Below are 24,751 nucleotides of genomic sequence, written 5' to 3' on the forward strand. Positions count from 1 at the left end.
GTGTTAAACTTTTTGGGTTTTTTTTTGGCTACCAGTTGAATTAGTTGTGGATCATTTTGATTCTGTTGATATTTTGTCAGCTGTTTTAGGGATGGTCTAGAATAGCATTTGTTCTAGGCTTCATTTAGCCCTGTTCCTAAAGGTGTGTTCCGAATACATTATATATAGTCATTGAGGTCTTGGCACTCTGGCTAAAGGGAACATGTTTGATTCCTGGCTCTCTGTGAGCTCTGGGACTTGTTCATATTGCAGCTCTTCTGTAATGGTTCTTTCCTTGGAAGCTGTTCCTTTTCAGCCTTGTGAGGTTTTATACCACAACTGTACAGTTTGGTATTCAGGTAGAAACTCAAGAGTACCCTTATGCAGATTTCTGGAGCTTTTTCTCTGCACAGCTCGCTCCTACTGCGTACTCTGTTCTACAACTTCTAGCGTCCTTTATCACCCTTAATGGATGATGGAGCATATGAATGCAATATGGAAATATAAATATATTTATTTTATTTTTGACTGCGTCGGGTCTTAGTTGTGGTACGTGGGATCTTCATTGCGGCATATGCGTGATCCTTTGCTGAGGTGGGGCTCCTTGCTGTGGTGCTCAGGCTTCTCTAGTTGTGGTGTATGTGCTCTCTAGTTGTGGCCTGCGTGCTCAGTAGTTGCGGTGCTCGGGCTTAGTTGCCCTGAGGCATGTGGGGGTCTTAGTTCCCCAACCAGGGATCGAAATGCATGTCCCCTGCATTGGGAGGCAGATTCTTGACCACTGAACCATCAGGGAAGTCCCTCTAAAGTTTTTTTTTTAAGTTAAACATAACTTAAACATAACTACTACTACTTAAACATAACTATTTGCCTTAATAAAATCTAAAAATAATTATTCTCTCTTTTTCTATGAACAATAAAATCAACCTTGCCCTGATAACCCTTTCCCATCAAGTTTTTGTCATCTCTTATTTGTTCTGCCTACTTTCCGCCTTCCCCTCATGAATGATGCTGTTTTGGCTGCTTGACTTGGTGTGTTATATTGGCAAATTTCTAATATTAAATTATACTTGCATTCTCATTATATTTATTGGTATTCTTTTCATCCATAGTTTTTTGGATATGTTAGGATTTTGCTTCAGTTATTTCCTTTTAATTTTTTTCTGTGGAATGAGGATGACTTTTTTTTTTTTGCGGTACGTGGGCCTCTCACTGTTGTAGCCTCTCCTGTTGCGGCGCACAGGCTCCGGACGCGCAGGCTCAGCGGCCATGGCTCACGGGCCCAACTGCTCCGCGGCATATGAGAACTTCCCAGACCGGGGCACGAACCCATGTCCCCTGCATCGGCAGGCAGACAACCACTGCGCCACCAGGGAAGCCCGAGGATGACTTTTTGACAGTGTGTAGTATTGCACTTATAAAACTATTTGGACTTTGATTGCTTTAACTTAAAAAAATTTTTATATCTCCTTTATTGGTTTTGATGGATTAATATCCTTTTAAAAATAAGATTTAGGGCTTCCCTGGTGGCGCAGTGGTTAAGAATCCACCTACCAATGCAGGGGACACGGGTTCGAGCCCTGGTCCGGGAAGATCCCACATGCCGCGGAGCAACTAAGCCCGTGCGCCACAACTACTGAGCCTGTGCTATAGAGCCTGCGAGCCACAACTACTGAAGCCCGCGTGGCTAGAGCCTGTGTCCCACAACAAGAGAAGCCACCGCAGTGAGAAGCCCACACATCACAATGAAGAGTAGCCTCTGCTCCCCACAACTAGAGAAAGCCTGCGCGCAGCAACAAAGACCCAACGCAGCCCAAAATAAATAAATACATAAAATTAAAAAAAAAGATTTAAATAGGTTTCCTGTTATTTAAAAGTCTTTTTTGCTTTACCTTTTCATATTATTTTTCTCTATTCTTTTCAACTCTTTAAGTATTTTTCAAATAAATACTGTGTTCGTTTGTACTTTTTCTTTTTAAGTAATGAAATAATTTAAAGCTCTGAAATTATCTGAATACTGCTTTGTCAATTTCTAAGTTTTTTTTAATATGTAATATCTTTATTTTTTCTTTCTTATTTTATGTGTTTAAAAACTGTTTTTGACTGACTTCTATCCTTTATGAGACCTCAAAAACTTTAAAGGTCTTTTCAGTTAATTGCATTGGGTAAGAGAATTGTACTTTACCATGATTCTTTTTTTTTTAAACATCTTTATTGAAGTATAATTGCTTTACAATGTTGTGTTAGTTTCTGCTGTGTAAGAAAGTGAACCAGCTATGTGTATACATATCTTCCCATATCCCCTCCCTCCCTATCCCACCCCTATAGGTGGTCACAAAGCACCGAACTGGTCTTACCATGACTCTTACGTTTATTTTACTTTACTGAAGTGTTTATAAATTAAAATCCATCACACTTGTAAGGCAAGTGTGATTAGATCATGCTTAATAGTTAGATTTTTTGTTTTTTGGTGGGGGTGGTTTGCAGGAGTGTACCTCACTTTCTCCTTAAGGGGTAGGTGTCTTAAAAATGCAGACGTCTGGGCATCACTCCTCAATTTCATTAGATCTAGAGGTGTAACCTGGTGTGTGAACTTTGAACCCACTAGGTAGTTAAAAACCACTACTGTAGGGCTTCCCTGGTGGCGCAGTGCTTGAGAGTCTGCCTGCCGATGCAATGGACACGGGTTCATGTCCTGGTCTGGGAAGATCCCACGTGCCGCGGAGCGGCTGGGTCCGTGAGCCATGGCCACTGATCCTGCGCGTCCGGAGCCTGTGCTCCGCAACAGGAGAGGCCACAGCAGTGAGAGGCCCGTGTACCGCAAAAAAAACCCCCAAAAAACAAAAAAACAAAAAACAAAAAAACAAAACCACTACTGTAGACAGAGGGAGTGATCTCAAGGTCTGGTAAAAGAGGGGAAAACCTAGCCTGGAGAATACTTACAGAAGTGAGTTATGATGACACAAACATATTAATATGGGCCTGTCCCCACATTTAGGTATAAGGAAGGGCTGAATATGTGGGAAAAATGACTGTAAAGTGTGATATTTACTATTTGATATGGTAAAGTAAGGGAAAAATTGCCTAAATTATTTTGTGTACCTTCAACTTGTGCTTTATTTTGAGTATAATTCTAAGATTTAATGTGTAACATTTAATTATATGTTTATTTCTTTGTCCATAGGCCTCGAAGTAGAGGAAAAAGTACAGTGGAAGATGAGGACAGCATGGATGGGCTGGAGACAACAGAAACAGAAAATACTGTGGAAACAGGTTTCAAAACTTAATTTAAAAATTTAAGAATTTACAGAATAATTTATATAGTTAGCTGTCGTCTATACACCGAGTTCTAAAACTTCCACGTGCTAGAGTAGTTTAATAAGTAATGACAAAGTGATAAAACTGAGTTTTCTCCCTTTTTTTCCCCTAAAGCTCTGATTTAGTAGAAATTGCTTAATCTCTGTAGAGAAATATTTTATTAAAGCAAAATTAAAACTGGAATAAACAGTAATTCCAGGCCATTCATATGATACCTCATGGGAGGTGTCTGGCTTATGAACCGTCTAGTGTTTGTTTATTGTGTTAGTATATATGTGAGGAAAAAATATGTTCCATTAGCAAATGATACTGTGAAATGCTGCGTGAGAGCAGAGCAAATACTTCCTAGTCTACGGGACTTTTAGGTGCCTTAAATAAGCTAATGTGTGTTTTGCATCTGCAAAAGGAAAATAGAATAGGTTGCCCAAAGTAGTTTCCAAAGTTTACAGCAAGTTAGTGATTTAATGAGCTGTCAACGGGACTAGGTTTCATATTGTGTTCACAGGATATCTACGCGCGATGGTCTGTCATTGTCAGTATTTTTACAGTTGTTGTTTAGACATAGCTGATAGGCTTTTTCTCTGATGTTGAATGTCACCACCTTGATGCTTACAGACTGTCATACAGTTTTTAGAGAAAATTAGAAATTGCTTTATCTTTTATAATATAATTTTCCATGAAATACTTTTGGTTGTCAAATGTGTTGCTATTATATCCATGTAATTCTTGGAAAAGCCTTCAAACGTCCTGCAGTTCTCATTCCTTTTTCCCATAGAGTCTAGTTAAGAAGAGTGACAGGAGAGAAGCTTGTAAGTTCGGAATTCTACATTTTACCCTTTGGTGTACATTCATTACCACATTATTTATTTATTTTTATAAATTTATTTATTTTATTTATGTTTTTTTTTTGGCTGTGTTGGGTCTTTGTTGCTGCATGCAGGCTTTCTCTAGTTTCGGTGAGCAGGGGCTACTGTTCATTGCGGTGCGCGGGCTTCTCATCGCGGTGGCTTCTCTTGTTGCCGAGCCTGGGCTCTAGATGTGCGGGCTTCAGTAGTTGTGGCATGCAGCCTTCAGTAGTTGTGGCTCGTGGATTCTAGAGTGCAGGCTCAGTCGTTGTGGCGCACGGGCTTAGTTGCTCCGCCGCGTGTGGGATCTTCCCACACCAGGGCTCGAACTTGGGTCTCCTGCACTGGCAGGCAGATTCTTAACCTCTGTGCCACCAGGGAAGCCCCTCATTACCACATTACTTTAAACTTGGATTTATGTAAGTTCTCCACTAGTTATTTTTCATAGATTTTCCCCTTAATTTAAATTTTTTCTGTACTTTGTACCGTTACTTTCTTGTGAAAAGTTTTTTGTAATTTTAAGTGACATTTGCGGTGTAACGATTACTTACAAGTCCCTTTAAGCCAGTGCTCTAAGACTGTCCACAGGTCCCTTTTGGTTGCACTTACCAGAAGTCTCCTTGAGTACTCTGTCTTGTTCTCTGAAGATTTAGCACGTCCCTTTCCATTTTCCTCTCCTTCTCCCATTGTCAATTTTAATAATCTATTCAACACCCAGGCCTTGTAGCTCCTTGATTTCCTCAAAATCCTCTTCTCCAGCCCACCTCAGTCACTCATTCTTATGGGCAAACTTTAGCCTTTATCACTGTATCACTTACTAGGACACTTGCTGTTTCACTTCCAAAGTCTCAGTTTCAACTGTCCTTACTATGCCTCTTCTTTCACTAGCTCACTTTTTCCTAATATCCGCGCCACAGAAATTCTTCAGACACACTGAATTCTCCAGCTCAGTGATCTTACTGATGGGGTCTGTCAGCCTCCTTTTCTAGTTCAGATTCCGTGATCCAGTATTGTAGCTGTTCCGTTATGCACCCTAAACTCCTTTGCCATCCTCCCACTATTTTGCTTTCATAGCAAAACTCAGACTCTGCATTTTAGCAGCGAAAAGGGCTGGAGAAAACCATAAACTTGCTGACTGGTGGCATTTTAAATTTATGACCTCAAATCTCAAGTGGGTCATGATTGCTATCCTTCACTCACTATAGTCTACTTAGAATTCCCTCTCCCATTATCAGGGATAATTCTTTCACCACCTTTTCTTCTCCCTTCAAACTTCTGACACCTCATTTTTCAGTTGATGATCCTGCTATTTCAATGAAAAAATAAATAGAAGCCATCAGGAAAGAAATTCCACATTCATCCGCAATCAGATCTCCTTTCTTGCTTGTGTCTCTGTCCATCTATTTTATTATACCTTCCTAACTTAAAGTGGGATGAAAAGTCTCTGGGGTCATCTACAGCCAACTCTTCTACCTGCGTCCTGGATTCTGTCCCGTTTGCGCCTTCGGTTTTCCTTGGTTTCTGGTATCAAGAATTTCCTCTCTCAGTGAAATCATTTCCATTAGTATTAGCATTTGTTGCAGTATCACCCTTCTTAAACATAAGTAACTTCTCGTGGTCAGCTACCCCTTTTAGCTACCATATTGCACCTTTGCTCATCTTTATAGCAAAAGCCCTTGAAAGAATTGTCTATACTTATGGTTGTTACTTATTTTTGACCATGTTTTCATGACCCTACTCCAGTCAGGCTTTCTTCCTCCTGCTCTCCCAGAGGTGGTTTTGATTTCATATTTTGCCAAAACCACTGTTCAGTCTCTGTCCTCCTGAGGTATTCAGTGTCATTTTCACACAGCTAACCATTTTCAGGAGGAAAACTTTTTGTTTTAATTTGGCTTTTTCAGGACGCCACATTCTCTTGCTTTTTCCTATCTCACTGATCTCTTTTGCTCATCTCACAGATTAGGTGGTCTCATTTAGTTCAGTTGCTTTAAATATTATGTATGTGCTGGTAACTCTAAAAATTATATTACCAGCACTTTTCTTGCTTTGAACACAACCAGTATCTTCAGCTTACTTCTTAACATCTCCTCTTCGATGTCTTAAGAGGGTCTCAAACTTAATGTGTCTTCTGTGGAACTGTTTACTGTTGTCCCAAAACCTTCTATTCGTCCAGTGTTCCCACCTCAGTAAATGACATCGTGGATTGTTCAGGCTCGAAATATGCAGCCTGTTGGAAAATGCTTTGGGCTTTACCTTGATAATCCTGCCTGATTTCAGTCACCTCTCATCTCCTCCTCTGCTGTCACTCCAGAACTAGTCACCACCACTGCTTGTGTGGACCGCTGCAGGAGCTTCCCAACTGGTCTTGCTGCTTTTACTCTCACTCCATTCTAGTTTTGTTCTTCATGTAGTAGTGGAGTGAGCTTTTAATTAAAACCCAAAGTAAGAGTGTTTTATTTCCCTTCTGTAAACTATTCAAGGCCTCCAGGGATACTTAAAAGAAAACCTAAAGTCCATATATGATCTTCAAGCTCTACTGACCTTGGCTACCTGTCCAACCACATCTCCTGTCTTCCCCTTGCTCTCTGGGCTCCAGCCATATTCCTTTTTCAGGCACTTGAACTTTTTGTCTTCTTTGCTTAGAATGCCTTTTTCCCAGATACTCATGGAACTTTCTGCCGTACATCAGTCAAATTTCTACCCAGTGCTGTCTTGTTGGAGAGGCCTTTCCTGACCAACCTGTCGAAAAGCAGCACTTGTCGTGCTCTATCCTCTTCTTCTGCTTTACTTCTCCTCCTAGTATTTAACAGATATGACATTATAATTCATATTTGTTTGTGTGCCTTTCATACTAAAACATAAACTTCATGAGGTCAGGGATTTGTCTTGTTCATTGATTTATTCCCAGTGCCCAGAATACTTCCAGGCATATGAGCATATGATAGGCATTGATGCCGTGTATATATACATACATATATATATATATATAGAGAGAGAGAGAGAGTATATTTATCCTGTCCTTCCGTATGAAAGTTAAATAAAGCCAATTGTGTTAGTCTTTGCTCTGTCTTTGTGCTTGGAAAGACCTTTGTCCAGTTCCTTTAGTGAACACATAGGGCAAGGAGAATAGTAAAGAAAAGGATAAAGAACAATTGTTAAAATTGCCAACCTGCAAGCAAAGAGAAGAAAGAGTTTCGTAAATTTCTAATCAATTTAAAAGCACATTCCAGTTGACTGCAAGACTTTGACATCTCTGCACGTCTCCAGGCCCAGGATTTATTGGAAGGTCTCTTACTCTGTGAATTGTGTGCCTTGACACATTTCTTTAACGATTTGTAGTAATTTAAGAGTATTTATTAAAATGAGTACTCTTTTAAGGTGTGTGTGTGGGGTGAGGGTAAGTGATGGGAATGAGTATCCTACAAGTGGTCATTGGGAAAGTAGCAAGAATTCTCACAAGTTTTTATGGTAAGAAAAATCCTCTCTTTTGGAGGTGGTGCGACTGGTGCCAGTTCTGTGTCCATTTTTCTTTATGAATAAAATCAACTTGAATGAAGCGCTAGTTCCTTGAGGAGAGAAATTCCACTTTTCTTTGAGAGTCATTATATAATCAGGGTTTTGCAAACTTGTTTTAGTTAATTATAATTGGTTAATTATGATTTAGCTAATTATAATTAACCCTTTTTTTTTTTTAAACTGCTGAAGTTGTCATTGTGTGGCTAGTGGGAGCCCCTTTTTGGCTGGCTTCTTAATCCTTTTTAATATCTCAAAATGTTTCAAAGCTATTGCTCGTTGGCAAGAATATTTTTCAGGCCCATCTTTAATACTCTGCCTCAGGATATGAAATTGCCTACTCTGTAAGAGTACTAGTTCTTTTTAGTGGAGAATAGTATGAGAGATCAAAGTCTAGGCTGTAGGGATGCATATCATATTGTTTCTGTTGAGAATTAGTTATGTTAGTCCATTCTAGTGATATACTGGTAATTATATAGATGAGAGGCTGTATATACATGCTTAGAAATATCAGTTCACATTCATACTTTCAGGTAACCACTAGCATAGTTTTTTAAATAGACTTTAGTTTGTTGTTTATTTTTTTTTTTGCGGTACGCGGGCCTCTCACTGTTGTGGCCTCTCCCGTTGCAGAGCACAGGCTCCGGATGCGCAGGCTCAGCGGCCATGGCTCACGGGCCCAGCCGCTCCGCGGCATGTGGGATCCTCCCAGACCGGGGCACGAACCCGTGTCTCCTGCATCGGCAGGCGGACTGTCAACCACTGGGCCACCAGGGAAGCCCTAGACTTTAGTTTTTAGAACAGTTACAGGTTTACAGCAAAATTGAGTGGAAGGCACAGATACTCCCCATTTACCTCCTGCCCCTACACACGCATAGCCTCCCATTTATCAGCACTCCCACCAGCATTGGTGCATCTGTTATGATTGATGAAACTACAGTGACACAGTATTTTCACCTTAAGTCCGTAGTTTACATTAGGGTTCACTCTTGGTGGTATACATTCTGTAGGTTTGGGAAGAATGTATAATGACATGTATCAATCAATATAGTATCATACAGATACTTTCACTGCCCTGAAAATCTTCTGTGCTATGCCTATTCATCCTTTCCTCCCCTCTAAGCCCTGGCAACCATTGTTCTTTTTTCTGTCTCCATAGTTTTGTCTTTTCCAAAATGTAATATAATTGGAATCATACCATATGTAGCCTTTTCACATTGGCTTATTTCACTTAGTAATATACATTTACGGTTCTTTTCATGGCTTGAAAACTCATTTCTTTTTATTGCTGAAAAATATTCTGTTGTATGTATGTACAGCAGTTTATCTGTTCACCTACTAAAGGACACCTTGGTTGCTTCTAGGTTTTTGCAATTATGGATAAAGCTGCTGTAAACATTTGTGTGCAGAGTTTTGTGTGGACATAAGTTTTCAGCTCCTTTGGGTAAATACCAAGGAGCATGATTGCTGGGTCATATGGTGAGAGTATGTTTAGTTTTGTGAGAAACGGGCCAAACCATTTTCCAAAGTAGATGTACCATTTTGCATTCCCACCAGCAATGAATGAGAGTTCCTGTTGCTTCACAGCCTCACCAGCATTTGGAGTTGTCAGTGTTCTGGATTTTGGCCATTCTGATAGGTGTTTAATAGTATCTCATTGTTTTAATTTACACTTCCCTGATAACATATGATGAGGGATACCTTTTTATATGCTTATTTTCCATCTGTATATCTTCTTCCACTACTCTGTTAAATTCTTTGACTCATTTTTTAATCAGGTTGTTCATTTTCTTATTTTTGAGTTTTAAGAGTTCTTCATATAATCTGGATAAGAGTCCTTTACCAGATACATCTCTTGCAAATATTTTCTTCTAGTCTGTGGCTTGTCTTTATGTATCTCTTGGCAATGTTTTCTGCAGAGCAGAAATTTTAAATTTTAATGAAGTCTATCTAGTGTATCATTTATTTCTCTCATGTATCATGCTTTTGGTGTTGTATCTAAAAAGCCATTGCCAAACCCAAGGTCATCTAGATTTTCTCCTGTGTTATCTTCTAGGAGTTTTATAGTTTTACATTTCACATTCTGTGATCCTTTTTTTTTTTTTTTGCGGTACGTGGGCCTCTCACTGTTGCGGCCTCTCCCATTGCAGAGCACGGGCTCCGGACGTGCAGGCTCAGCGGCCATGGCTCACGGGCCCAGCTGCTCTGCGGCATGTGGGATCTTCCCGGACCGGGGCACGAACCCATGTCCCCTGCATCGGCAGGCGGACTCTCAACCACTGCGCCACCAGGGAAGCCCCTGTGATCCATTTTGAGTTAATTTTTGTGAAGAGTGTAAGGTTTGTGTCTAGATTCTTTTTTTGTGTGTGCTTGGATGTCCATTTGTTCCAGCACCATCTGTTGACAAGGCTGTTTCCTAAAGTGGAAGCTTAGTTTATTGAGTTTAGATTCTTCTTTCTTTTTTTTAAAAAAATTATTTATTTATTTTTGGCTGTGTTGGGTCTTCGTTGCTGTGCGCGAGCTTTCTCTAGTTGCGGTGAGTGGGAGCTGCTCTTCATTGTGGTGCACAGGCTTCTCATTGCAGTGGCTTCTCTTGTTGTGGAGCATGGGCTCTAGGCACGTGGGCTTCAGTAGTTGCGGCATGCAGGCTCAGTAGTTGTGGCTCACAGGCTCTAGAGCACAGGCTCAGTAGTTGTGGCACACAGGCTTAGTTGCTCTGCGGCATGTGGGATCTTCCCGGACCAGAGATCGAACCCGTGTCCCCTGCATTGGCAGGCGTATTCTTAACCACTGCGCCACCAGGGAAGCCCCCCTTGTTTGTTATATATGCATTCAATGCTATGAATTTCCCTTATTCCCATTGTGGTCTGAGAGCAGACATTGTATGATTTTTATTATTTTAAATTTGTGTCAAGGCACAGAAACAAATTTATTTGGTCTGTTGGTAAATGTTCCATCTGACCTGGAGAAGAATGTGTATTCTGCTACTGTTGGATGAAGTAGTCTAAAGATGTGCATTATATCCAGTTGATTGATGGTGGTGTTGAGTTCAACTATGTCGTTACAGATTTTTTGTCTGCTGGATCTGTTTTTGATAGGTGGCTATTAACATCCCCATATATAATAGTGGATTTATATATTCGTCCTTGTAGTTCTATCAGTTTTTGCCTCATGTATTTTGACACTCTGTTGTTAGGTGCATATGTATGTGTTAAGGATTTTTATGTGTTGTTGGAGAATTGACCCTTTTATTATTATGTAGTGTTTCTCTTTATCCCTGAGAACTTAACTTGTTATGATGTCTGCTGTGTCTGAAAGCTTCTGCTCTTTTTTTTATCTGAACAAATTTTCAGTATTCAAGTATTACAGTATTATTAACTATAGTCATCATGTTGGTACATTAGATCTCCAGACATATTCATTCTATAAAACTGCAAGTTTGTACCCTTTGACCAACAGCTCCTCATTTTCCCCACCCCGTGGTAACTACTGTTCTTCTCTCTGGCCAACTTTACATTTTTTATTAGAATTTTGACTTAGTTTGTTAGTTTTTCTAGGCTGTAGACTTTTCAGAGTCCCACCGGAGGGAACTTTCCCCAGATTGTCCCTGGTACATCAGTTCCATTCTTAAGAGTCTAGAGTCGGTGAGCATTTGTTTGAACCCTTCCTTCCATATTTTATTTTATTTTTTTATTATTATTATTTTTTTGTGCGGTACGCGGACCTCTCACTGTTGTGGCCTCTCCCGTTGTGGAGCACAGGCTCCGGACGCGCAGGCTTAGCGGCCACGGCTCACGGGCCCAGCCGCTCCGCGGCATGTGTGATCTTCCCGGACCGGGGCATGAACCCGTGTCCCCTGCATCGGCAGGCGGACTCCCAACCACTGCGCCACCAGGGAAGCCCCTTCCTTCCATATTTTAATTAACGCAAGGTTAAATGACACCTTCAGATTGTATCGTTAACAGTTTTATCCAGCACTCTTAGTTCATACTAGACTTCAGTCTTGCCCAGGGTACCTCATTTCTCACAAAGGAAGAACATAATCAAACTGGGTGCATGCTCGTGTCTTGGCTTTCACTCTATATAGACCACTCTCTCAATTATCCAGGTCTTTTTTAAAGAATTACCTCAACTCTTCGCTTTGTGAATACCCACCCTCAACTCCCTTTTCAGAAGTTCTGCCTTGATCATTAGACTTCACTAAGCCTATTTCTCTAGAGTTTTTGCATAGCCCGAAGTGTCTGTACCTTAATTCTATGTGGAGACATTTTTAACTGATACTGTGTTTTACCTGAAAGTCTAGACATGATATTTAATCCTTCTTTATTTCTGAATGAGTTTAGCAGATCTGGAGGCAAAACTTCTCACTAAAAGCCCTGAGAAGGGGAGCTATTATAAATGATACATTAAAAAAAAAACCCAAAAAACACCTGTCTTCCAGTTGTATATAACTAATATATAAAAATACGATTTATGTCAATATTTGTATGTTTGCTTAAACTTATTTGTATCATCAGTTGTAGAAACTTTTGTGTATGTCGTTTCCAACTTATGGAGTAAATGTTTACTTAGTTTTTATTAATTACTTAAACCAAAAAAAAAAGGTGTTTAAGGCTAGATTTTGTTTTAACATGATTCCTAGTGTTTTCCCTAGGTTTCGATATTATTTTTATTATCCTTATTTTCTAAATGTATTTTAATTGTAGTTTTGGTCTCCTCTTTGACTTCTGAGCTGTTTTAAGAGAGTTTAAAAAGTTTCCAATTGTTTGTGTGGATTTTCTCCTTGATTTTTGTTATTCATTTCTAATTTTATTATATTTCGTTGGTTTTGTATACTTTCTACATTTTGGAATTTGAGGTTTCTTGACGTATTCATCAGCTTTGGAAAATTCTCAGCTATTATATATTCAACTACTGCTTTTGTATCATTCTTTGTTTCTTCTAACTAAATGTTCATTAGACTGTTTCACTGTGTTTGTTACCATTTACCCTCTCTTTTAAATTTTTTTAATACTTTTGTTCCACTGTCCTTTGTTCTAAACAGATCATTCTAGATAGATCTTACAGTTTTCTTATCCCCTTTTAACCATGTAATCGCTTGTTAAACATAAAAATTGAGTCCATTTATTATGTTTTAAAAGTTCTGGGCTTCCCTGGTGGCGCAGTGGTTGAGAGTCCGCCTGCCGATGCAGGGGACACGGGTTTGTGCCCCGGTCCGGGCAGATTCCACATGCCACGGAACGGCTGGGCCCGTGAGCCATGGCCGCTGGGCCTGTGCGTCCGGAGCCTGTGCTCCGCAACGGGAGAGGCCACAACACTGAGAGGCCTGCGTACCGCAAAAAAAAAAAAAAAAAAAGTTCTTTATTCAAGTTTGCAACTTTTTGTAGTTCTTAGTTCCCTCCTGAAAATTTTAATGCTCTGATTTTATTACCTTTAACATGGTAAATACAGTTGGTTTAAAATTTTTGTTTGATTATTGCAGTATCTGGAGTTGTTTCGTTTCAGTTGTTTCTGCTCATTCTTGCTCATGTCATCCTGTCTCCTCATGTAACTGATTATGTATGCTTGTGTGCTGGACAATTTATTTGTAGAAATAGATTGATGTTTTTCCCCTAAAAGATAGTTTTTCTTTGATTTTTTTTTTTTTTTTTTTTTACTGGTACCTAGGGGCACTAGTATTTTAGGAGCACCTCAGTTCAGTTTCATGTCTCTATTTTCTGTTCCAAGCATGTAACTCAAAGCTGTGCAGCACTCCTTGCAGAGATTGATTTCTGGTTCATTTTTCCTGTTGATGTCCGCAACTTAGGGGTTCCTGCCATCTTGAGTTCCCATTCCCTGGATGGTTGTAGACTTCTAGGACTATCGATGAGTCTGTTGAAAGTCACAGTGCGTGCTCTTGGTTGCCTTTTCCTGAGCAGCCGACACCCCCATGGGAAATGCAGCCCTGAATATCAGGCTTACCTTCCTTTAGTAATTCTTTACAACCTTGTTAGTTTTTTGATGCTTTTAGGACATTTTTACTTTCAAAAATATTTTACTCAGTTTTCTTGTCTTCAGTGGGAGGGTTGTTTCAAATTACCTAGTCTGCTGTTAGAGAAGTAGATGTTCTCTGGAGTTTTCTCTGCATTCTTTTTGTTTTTTGAATGGATTAGTTATACATTTTATACATATTAGGGTATACATGTCAATCCCAATCTCCAATTCATCCCCCCCGTCCCCCCTTGGTGTCCATAGGTTTGTTGTCTACATCTGTGTCTCAATTTCCTCCCTGCAGACTGCTTCATCTGTACCATTTTTCTAGGTTTGACATATATGGGTTAACATACGATACTTGTTTTTCTCTTTCTGACTTACTTTACTCTGTATGACAGTCTCTGGATCCATCCATGTCTCTACAAATGACCCAATTTCGTTCCTTTTTATGGGTGAGTAATATTCTATTGTATATATGTACCACATCTTCTTTATCCATTTGTCTGTTGATGGGCATTTAGGTTGCTTCCATGACCTGGCTATTGTAAATAGTGCTGCAAAGAACATTGGGGTGCATGTGTCTTTTTGAATTATGGTTTTCTCTGGGTATATGCCCAGTAGTGGGATTGCTGAGTCATATGGTAGTTCTAGTTTTAGTTTTTTAAGGACCCTCTATACTGTTCTCCATAGTGGCTGTATCAATTTACATTCTCACCAATAGTGCAAGAGGGTTCCCTTTCCTCCACACCCTCTCCAGCATTTGTAGTTTATAGATTTTCTGATGATGCCCATTCTAACTGGTGTGAGGTGATACCTCATTGTAGTTTTGATTTGCATTTCTGTAATGATTAGTGATGCTGAGCAGCTTTTCATGTGCTTCTTGGCCGTCTGTATGTCTTCTTTGGAGAAATGTCTATTTAGGTCTTCTGCCCATTTTTGGATTGGGTTATTTGTTTTTTTAATATTGAGCTGCATGAGCTGTTTATATATTTTGGAGATTAATCCTTTGTCTGTCGATTCGTTTGCAAATATTTTCTCCCATTCTGAGGGTTGTCTTTTCAACTTTTTTTTTTTTTTTTTTTGTGGTATGCGGGCCGCTCACTGTTGTGGCCTCTCCCGCTGCAGAGCACAGGCTCTGGATGCGCAGGCTCAGCGGCCATGTCTCATGGACCCAGCCACTCCGCGGCATGTGGGATCCTCCTGGACCGGGGCACGAACCCGTGTCCCCTGCATCGGCAGGTGGACTCTCAACCACTGCGCCGCCAGGGAAGCCCTGTCTTTTCATCTTGTTTGTAGTTTCCTTTACTTTGCAAAAGCTTTTAAGTTTCAGTAGGTCCCATTTGTTTATTTTTGTTTTTATTTCCATTACTCTAGGAGGTGGATCAAAAAAGATCTTGCTGTGATTTATGTCAAAGAGTGTTCTTCCTATGTTTTCCTCTAAGAGTTTTATAGTGTCCGGTCTTACATTTAGGTCTCTAATCCATTTTGAGTTTATTTTTGTGTATGGTGTTAGGTAATGTTCTAATTTCATTCTTTTACATGTAGCTGTCCAGTTTTCCCAGCACCACTTATTGAAGAGACTGTCTTTTCTCCATTGTATATACTTACCTCCTTTGTCATAGATTAGTTGACCATAGGTACGTGGGTTTATCTCTGGGCTTTCTATCCTGTTCCATTGATCTGTATCACTGTTTTAGTGCCAGTACCATATTGTCTTGATTACTGTAGCTTTGTAGTATAGTCTGAAGTCAGGCAGTCTGATTCCTCCAGCTCCGTTTTTTCCCCTCAAGACTGCTTTGGCTATTCGGGGTCTTTTGTGTCTCCACACAAATTTTAAGATTTTTTGTTCTAGTTCTGTAAAAAATGCCATTGGTAATTTGATAGGGATTACACTGAATCTGTAGATTGCTTTGGGTAGTATAATCATTTTCACAATATTGATTCTTCCAATCCAAGAAAACAGTATATCTCTTGATCTGTTGGTGTCATCTTTAGTTTCTTTCATCAGTGTCTTATAGTTTTCTGCCTCTGGGTCTTTTGTCTCCTTCTGTAGGTTTATTCCTAGGTGTTTTATTCTTTTTGTTGCAATGGTAAATGAGAGTGTTTCCTTGATTTCTCTTCCAGATTTTTCATCATTAGTGTATAGGAATGCAAGAGATTTCTGTGCATTAATTTTGTATCCTGCAACTTTACCAAATTCATTGATTAGCTCTATTAGTTTTCTGGTAGCATCTTTAGGATTCTCTATGTATAGTATCATGTCATCTGCAAATAGTGACAGTTTTACTTCTTCTTTTCCTAATTGTATTTCTTTTCTTTCTTTTTCTTCTCTGATTGCCGTGGCTAGGACTTCCAAAACTATGTTGAATAATAGTGGTGAGAGTGGACATCTTTGTCTTTTTCCTGATCTTAGATGAAATGCTTTCAGTTTTTCACCATTGAGAATGATGTTTGCTGTGGTTTGTTGTATATGGCCTTTATTATGTTGAGGTAGGTTCCCTCTATGCCCCCTTTCTGGAGAGTTTTTATCATAAATGGGTGTTGAATTTTGTCAAAAGCTTTTTGTGCATCTACTGAGATGATCATATGGTTTTTATTCTTCAGTCTGTTAATATGGGTTAACACATTGATTGATTTGCATATATTGAAGAAACCTTGCATCCCTGAGATAAATCCCACTTTATCATGGTGTATGAGCCTCTTAATGTGCTGTTGGATTCTGTTTGCTAGTATTTTGTTGAGGATTTTTGCATCTATGTTCATCAGTGATATTGGTCTGTAATTTTCTTTTTTTGGAGTATCTTTGTCTGGTTTTGGTATCAGGGTGATGGTGGCCTCATAGAATGAGTTTGGGAGTGTTCCTTCCTCTGCAATTTTTTGGAAGAGTTTGAGAAGGATGGGTATTAGCTCTTCTCTAAATGTTTGATAGAATTCACCTGTGAAGCCATCTGGTCCTGGACTTCTGCTTTTTTGAAGATTTTTAATCACAGTTTCAATTTCATTATTTGTGATTGGTCTGTTCATATTTTCTATTTCTTCCTGGTTCAGTCTTGGAAGGTTTTACCTTTCTAAGAATTTGTCCATTTCTTCCAGGTTGTCCATTTTATTGGCATAGAGTTGCTTGTAGTAGTCTCTTAGGATACTTTGTATTTCTGTAGTGTCTGTTGTAACTTCTCCATTTTCATTTCTAATTATATTGATTTGAATCCTCTCCCTCTTTTTCTTGATGAGTCTGGCTAATGGTTTATTAATTTTGTTTATCTTCTCAAGGAACCAGATTTTAGTTTTATTGATCTTTGCTATCGTTTTCTTTGTTTCTATTTCATTTATTTCTGCTCTGATCTTTATGATTTCTTTCCTTCTACTATGGGTTTTGTTTGTTCTTCTTTCTCTAGTTCCTTTTGGTGTAAGTTTAGATTGTTTATTTGAGAGTTTTTTTGTTTCTTGATGTAGGCTTGTATTGCTGTAAACTTCCCTCTTAGAACTGCTTTTGCTGCATCCCATAGGTTTTGGATCGTCATGTTTTCATTGTCATTTGTCTCTAGGTATTTTTCAATTTCCTCTTTGATTTCTTTTTATTTTGCAGTACGCAGGCCTCTCACCGTTGTGGCCTCTCCCGTTGCGGAGCACAGGCTCCGGATGCACAGGCTCACCAGCCATGGCTCATGGGCCTAGCCACTCCGCGGCACGTGGGATCTTCCTGGACCGGGGCACGAACCCGTGTCCTCTGCATTGGCAGGAGGACTCTCAACCGTTGCGCCACCAGGGAAGCCCCTCTTTGATTTCTTCAGTGATCTCTTGGTTATTTTGTAACGTATTGTTTAGCCTCCGTGTGTTTGTGTTTTTTACGTTTTTTCCCCTGTAATTGATTTCTAATCTCATAGCGTTGTGGTCAGAAAAGATGCTTGATATGATTTCAGTTTTCTTAAATTTACTGAGGCTTGATTTGTGACCCAAGATGTGGTCTGTCCTGGAGAATGTTCTGTGCGCACTTGAGAAGAAAGTGTAATCTGCTGTTTTTGGATGGAATGTCCTATAAATATTAATTAAATCTATCTGGTCTGTTGTGTCATTTAAAGCTTCTTGTTTCCGTAGTAATTTTCTGTTTGGATGATCTGTCCATTGGTGTAAGTGAGGTGTTAAAGTCCCCCACTATTATTGTGTTATTGTTGATTGCCTTTTTTATAGCTGTTAGCAGTTGCCTTATGTATTGAGATGCTGCTATGTTGGGAGCATATATATTTATAATTGTTATATCTTCTTCTTGGATTGATCCCTTGATCATTATGTAGTATCCTTTCTTGTCTCTTGTAACCTTCTGTATTTTAAAGTCTATTTTATCTGATATGAGTATTGCTACTCCAGCTTTCTTTTGATTTCCATTTGCATGGAATATCTTTTTCCATCCCCTCACTTTCAGTCTGTATGTGTCCCTAGGTCTGAAGTGGGTTGCTTGTAGATAGCATATATATGGGTCTTGTTCTTGTATCCATTCAGTGAGCCTGTGTCTTTTGGTTGGAGCGTTTAATCCATTCACATTTACGGTAATTATTGATATGTATGTTTCTATTACCATTTTCTTAAATGTTTTGGGTTTGTTTTAGTAGGTCCTTTTCTTCTCTTGTGTTTCCCACTTAGAAAAGTTCCTTTAGCATTTGTTCTAGAGCTGGTTTGGTGGTGCTGAATTCTTTTGCTTTTCTGTAAAGCTTTTGATTTCTCCATCACATCTGAATGAGATCCTTTCTGGGTAGAGTATCTTGGTTGTAGGTACTTCCCTTTCATCACTTTAAATATGTCATGCCACTCCCTTCTGGCTTGTAGTATTTTCTGCTGAGAAATCAGCTGTTAACCTTATGGGAGTTCCCTTGTATATTATTTGTTGTTTTTCCCTTTCTGCTTTCAGTAACTTTTCTTTTTCTTTAATTTTTGCCAGTTTGATTACTATGGGTCTTGGCATGTTTCTACTTGGGTGTATCCTGTATGGGACTCTCTGTGCTTCCTGGACTTGGGTGGCTATTTCCTTTCCCATGTTAGGGAAGTTTTCAACTATAATCTCTTCAAATATTTTCTCAAGTCCTTTTTTTTCTCTCTTCTCCTTCTGGGACCCGTATAATGCGAATGTTGCTACGTTTAATGTTGTCCCAGAAGTCTCTTAGGCTGTCTTCAATTCTTTTTTCTTTATTCTGTTCCACAGCCATGAATTCCACAATTCTGTCTTCCAGGTCACTTATCCGTTCTTCTGCCTCAGTTATTCTGCTATTGATTCCTTCTAGTGTATTTTTCATTTCAGTTATTATATTGTTCATCTCTGTTTGTTATTTAATTCTTCTAGGTCTTTGTTAAACATTTCTTGCATCTTCTCGATCTTTGCCTCTATTCTTTTTCCGAGGTCCTGGATCATCTTCACTATCATTCTGAATTCTTTTTTTGGAAGGTTGCCTATCTTCACTTCATTTAGTTGTTTTTCTGGGGTTTTATCTTGTTCCTTCATCTGGTACATAGCCCTCTGCCTTTTCATCTTGTCTATCGTTCTTTGAATGTGGTTTTTCTTCCACAGGCTGCAGGATTCTTTTCTCTGCATTCTAATATGTGCTAGTTTATGTAAATTTTGGGCAACACTTGAATAGAATGTGTAGTCTGTTTTGTTTCCTTGGGTCGTGTATGAAAGTTGATATCCATTTATTAGAGTCTACCAGCCAGGATATTGTTATTAAAAGTAAAATAACTCGGGGCTTCCCTGGTGGCACAGTGGTTAAGAATCTGCCAGCCAGTGCAGGGGACACAGGTTCAAGCCCTTGTCTGGGAAGATCCCGCATGACGTGGAGCAACTAAACCCGTGCGTTGCAACTACTGAGCCTGCGCTCTAGAGCCCGCAAGGCACAACTACTGAGCCTGCAAGCCACAACTACTGAAGCCCACATGCCTAGAGCCCCTGCTGTGCAACAGAGGAAGCCACTGCAGTGAGAAGCCCGCACATCACAACAAAGTGTAGCCCCCACTCGGTTCAACTAGAGAAGGCCTGCACACAGCAACCAAGACCCAACACAGCCAAAAATAAAAAAATTAAAAATTAAAAAAAAAAGTAAAATAATTCAAATTCGAAGAAAGAATGAAATCTATGGGTCATGTACTGTCATGTTCAGAGATCAGATGGGTTTGAGTTGGCTTAAGTCAGCCTCACTATTGTCACAAAATTCCTGGTTCATTGTATCTCTCTGCCTTTTTTTTAGTCAGCTGCATCCTATGGCTGGCTCCCCTTGATGGAAGATGGTTGCCTGCAAACTTGGGTACCACATGATTTCTTGTCCATATCCCTGGAGAGGGAGCGTGACTCTTTATCAGCTAAACAGAATTGGAGGACCAGTTTTTATCATATGTCAATTGCTGATCCAGTCTGTTTCAAAAGTAAACCAATCTCTGGTATCCAAGTACCATAGTCATAGTTCACACCTAGAGTTAGGAATAGGAGCGGCATGATGGCTTCAGTGGCAGAGAGGCATGAAGTGGTGCCGAGGGGGCACTGTGCAGGTCATGGTTATAGATTCTGTTTGGGGGTCCTCCACTTGCTTCTTAACGTTTTATCTGCTTCCTTTGTTAAGGGCTGGGGCAGCTTATATTTTCTTCTGCTTTGATTGAGCTGCATTGATCTGTAGAATCCATCCTTCATTTCAAAAATGGTTTTTTCCATAGAATCTTTGAATATTTTTTCCATTCAGTCTATTTTCCTTGTTAAGTAGTAGTAATTATGCATATTTGTTGTATGTGTTATTCTTTTTCTTTGACTAATCTTCTTTCATCATCTTCACTGTTTTAGATTCTTCTGTTTTCTCCAGTGCATCCACCACATCCCAACATTGTCTTCAGAGTTACTGTTGCTTCATGTGATCCTCTTGTTTTCAGTTCTGCAGTTATTTTGATTTCTTCAGTTTCTTTGCTCCAGCTCACACTCAACGTAGTAGTGATTAGTGGTAGTTGAGGTTCTGGAGCCACACTGCCTGTGTTTGAATTCAAACTCCTCTGCTTATTGTGTTTTTGAGCAAAGTTCCTTGACCTCTTATCTTGCCTCCTCATCTGTAAAATGGAGATGATGATAGTAGCTCTGTTTTGGGGCTACCCCGCCATGGGTCCCTTGCACCTGACACATCTTGTGTATGCCAGCAATGGAAGGCCTTGGCCACTCCTTACCTGGGCCTTTTCTCAGGGTTGTGTTTGCAGTGAGCAACCTTGAAGAATGAGGTCGTGTATCCCTCTGGGACAAAGAGCAGGTTGTTTAATGCTTTTACTATAAAAGCAGTGGTTTCCCACACTCTTTGTTCCTTGTAATACAGTTCACTGAGAGTGCAGGAGTCCATTTGGGCCCATGGTTTTGCCCCCGTGACACTTGGGGGCCAGAAGGGAACTGACAACAGTATCCTCATGCTTCTGCTGCTTGCTGTGCAGTGAGTAATACAGTCCTTTTGTCTTTGATCCAGGAGTCTTGTGTCTTCTGCCAGCATCCATGAAACAGTAACAGACTAACTTATTAGCTTGTGTAAAGTCCTAGGCCAGGCAGCCGTCTTCATAAGGTTGTTGTGAAGTTTAAATGAGTTAATGCGTTTAACCACCTACAACATTGCCTAGGACATAGTAAGCACTTACTAAATGTTAGCCATGAAGATGTCTCTTTAAATATCCTCATATTATTTGCATTGGATTTTTAGGCCTAAATAAAGATAAGGCTCAGAAGAAGATTAACATTGCTATAAATATCCATTATTATATGGTGAAGATGTATATTGTAATTTGTTGGGTTTATTTAGTTTCTTTTATTAGTTGTGAAAAATGAGTATCCATTAAAAACACATTTTTAAGAAGTCATATAGAAAAACTAAAGGAAATATTTTTAACTAAATAAAATATCCAGAGAGCAGTTGAATTTTGACAATTAGTATCCTAATTAATGTCCCTGTGGTTTTGAGGTCTTGATAAGTATCGGAGTCTTCTTCTTAATTCTTTTGTGCTTACATTAAAAAATCATATTAAAAGTATAATAGTAATGTATATTTGTGAAAATTTATGAAACTATGGGTAAGTATAAAGAGAATAAGTTAGCTGTAAAAGTGTTAGCTTCTAGGGACCCACTGTTTGACATTTTTTTGTATTTATTTATAGTTGCTTACATTTTAATGTCTTTACATGCCCTCTGAAAGTGGTGACTATCCTGATATTAATGAGTGTCAAGTAGTTTAATGAATAAAGATAGAATAAGTAAAATATTTGCTGTTTATCATGTGCTAATTCTTTAGCTTTATAGCACAGTTTGGATGTAGTAGATACATTAGATTCAGTGAGCCACACACCACTGGAAAACGTAACTGTCGGGATGCAGACTTTTTTTTTGAGCACCACTGTTCAAAAGAAGGAAAGGACATGATTACACAATTTCTTAGATATACGTTCTTTTGTAGTCTTAGTACTATAAAGGAAGCAAGGAAAGTATTGCCAGTTCTGGGGAGGTAAAGGAAGTTAGGAGAGAGAAAAATAATTTTTATTCTACTTAGTAGTTGACTAAATCATAGAAGCATGCGTATGGTTTGGATAACTAGTAGAAAAATGGATGTTCGTGTTGACTAACGTAATTACCAAATATTAGCCCATTTAAAAATTTATATTTTTCTGTGCTTTTTCTAATTTATGTGTTTGTGTATAATAAGATTTATCTGCTTGCTTTGTATTACACAATGTTTAATTAATCAGTTAATTAAACAATTACTGAACATCATCCAGGTTGTGTGATAGGCTCTGGTTTGTAAAACAGATAAAGTAGCTGCTTTCATAGAGTATATAGTCTAGTGGGGTGCTGTCTAGTGGTACACTTTTTCGTGTCACTGACCCCTATGGCAGACCCTTTTCCAAATAATGTTTTAAAACTAATAAAATAAAATTGCAAAGATAAATAGTTACATTGAAATATTACCAAAATAGAAAAAAGCCAAATTTGTAATTTCATAATGTGTTCTTTATTTATTCTTAAATCATAAAATCTAATTTATAATTATGGTAATTTTGAAGTAGTGATGAGGGTAAGTGATATTTTGGGGATATCTGCAAGCATTGAATGTGATAAATTATCTGCTTTCTATTGGTGACAGAGACATGAGTATGGCTGTACAACTCTGCTTGTGCATATATTCATGATGAAATGGGTTTATTTTAAAATTTTAAATCTCAGAGGTCAGTATAAATAAAGATGTAATTTCTCCCTCCAGCATGCTAGAACCCCTGATTAAATACAATCTAAAAATTAAAAGATAGGATGCTTTGCTTTTAATTTATTTTATTTTTTAAAATTGAAGTATAGTTGATTTACAGTGTTGTGTTAGTTTCTGGTGTACAGCAAAGTGATTCATATATATATATATATCTTTTTCATATTCTTTTCCTTTATGGTTTATTAAAGGATATTGAATATAGTTCCCTGTGCTATACAATAGAACCTTTTTGTTTATCCATCCTATGTATAATAGCTTGCATCTGCTAATCCCAAACTCCTAATCTGTCCCCCCTGCTGAACCATAAGTCTGTTCTCTATGTCTGTGAATCTGTTTCAGTTTCATAGATAAGTTCATTTGTGTCATATTTTAGATTCCACATATAAGTGATATCATATGTTATTTGTCTTTCTCTTTCTGACTTACTTCGCTTAATATGATAATCTCTAGGTATATCTGTGTAGCTGTAAATGACATTATTTCATTCTTTTTTATGGCCGAGTAATATTCCATTGTATGTATATACCACATCTTCTTCATCCAATCATTATTTAGTTTGTTTCCCTGTCTTGGCTGTTGTAAATAGTGCTGCTGTGAACATAGGGGTGCATGTCTTTTCAAATTATAGTTTTGGCTGGATATATGCCCAGGAGTGGAATTGCTAGATCATATGGTAACTCAAGTTTTTTGAGGAACCTCCATACTATTTTCCATAGTGACTGTACCAATTTACATTCCTACCAACAATGTTCCCTTTTCTCCACACCCTCTTCAGCATTTGTTATTTGTAGACTTTCTGATGATGGCCGTTCTGACTGCCGTGAGGTGGTACCTCATTGTAGTTTTGATTTGCATTTCTCTAATAACTGGCGATGTTGAGTAAAAAGATAGGGTGCATTGAAGGGATGCACTGTGTATTGGTAAGGAGGCCATAATTGGACTCTAGAATATTTTTGACATCTTATAGTCTATTATGCTGTCATGTTGGTGAGTTTGCTGAATATATTTGTAGGATACATACAGCTCTTTCAAAGAATTATTTAACCTTTGGGGGGAAATTTCATATTGACCAAGATCAAAATATTTTATTTCCATGAACTTTGCTGTGAAGTAAATGTTCTTACTACTTTATAATTTTATTCAGTAGTGCTTAAGAAGTAAAGAGAAAAACTCTATATTTTCAACTTTCATCTCATTCTTCATATTCAACAAATGATTCCTCAGTAACATGGTCCTAGTAAAATATTAACATTTCGGTTTAACATGAATTTATTCATAAAACTTACGAGCTATGATCAGATCAGATATTGTACCAGGCAGTGTGTAGTAGTGGAAAGCGCACCCTTGGGCTTCGGAGTTACACAAATCTGATTGTGTATCCCAGCTTTGCTTCCTGTTAGCTATGTGACCTCAAGCTTGTTTAACTTTCAGACTTAGTTTCCTTATCTTTTTTTAAAAATAAATTTATCTATCTATCTATCTATCTATGGCTGTGTTGGGTCTTTGTTGCTGCGCGGGCTTTCTCTAGTTGCGGTGAGCGGGGCTACTCTTCGTTGTGGTGCACGGCCTTCTCATTGCGGTGGCTTCTTTTGTTGCGGACACGGGCTCTAGGCTTGCAGGCTTCCATAGTTGTGGCACGTGGGCTCAGTAGTTGTGGCCCGCAGTCTCTAGAGCGCAGGCTCAGTAGTTGTGGCACTTGGGCTTAGTTGTTCCGCGGCACGTGGGATCTTCCTGGACCAGGGAACGAACCCATGTCCCCCTGCATTGGCAGGCAGATTCTTAACCACTGCACCACCAGGGAAGTCCAGATATTCCTCTGTTTTTTTTTTCTTTGTTGATCTTTACAACTTATTGGTTTTTTAAACTTCTTTTTTT

General features: G+C 38.9%; 1 protein-coding gene across 2 annotated transcripts in view; it reads left to right on the forward strand.

The window, feature by feature from the left end:
- The window catches only part of KMT2C (lysine methyltransferase 2C), a 292,837-nt gene that overhangs the window by 73,201 nt on the left and 194,885 nt on the right, over window positions 1-24,751 (forward strand). For both annotated transcript variants that reach the window (XM_060305074.2, XM_060305075.1), the window contains exon 2: window positions 3,161-3,249. In XM_060305074.2, coding sequence (XP_060161057.1) covers window positions 3,161-3,249 — 89 coding nt within the window. The remainder of the gene's footprint in view (window positions 1-3,160; window positions 3,250-24,751) is intronic.

This window comes from Globicephala melas, chromosome 9 (assembly GCF_963455315.2).
Source record: "Globicephala melas chromosome 9, mGloMel1.2, whole genome shotgun sequence".
Classification (NCBI taxonomy): Eukaryota; Metazoa; Chordata; class Mammalia; order Artiodactyla; family Delphinidae; genus Globicephala; species Globicephala melas.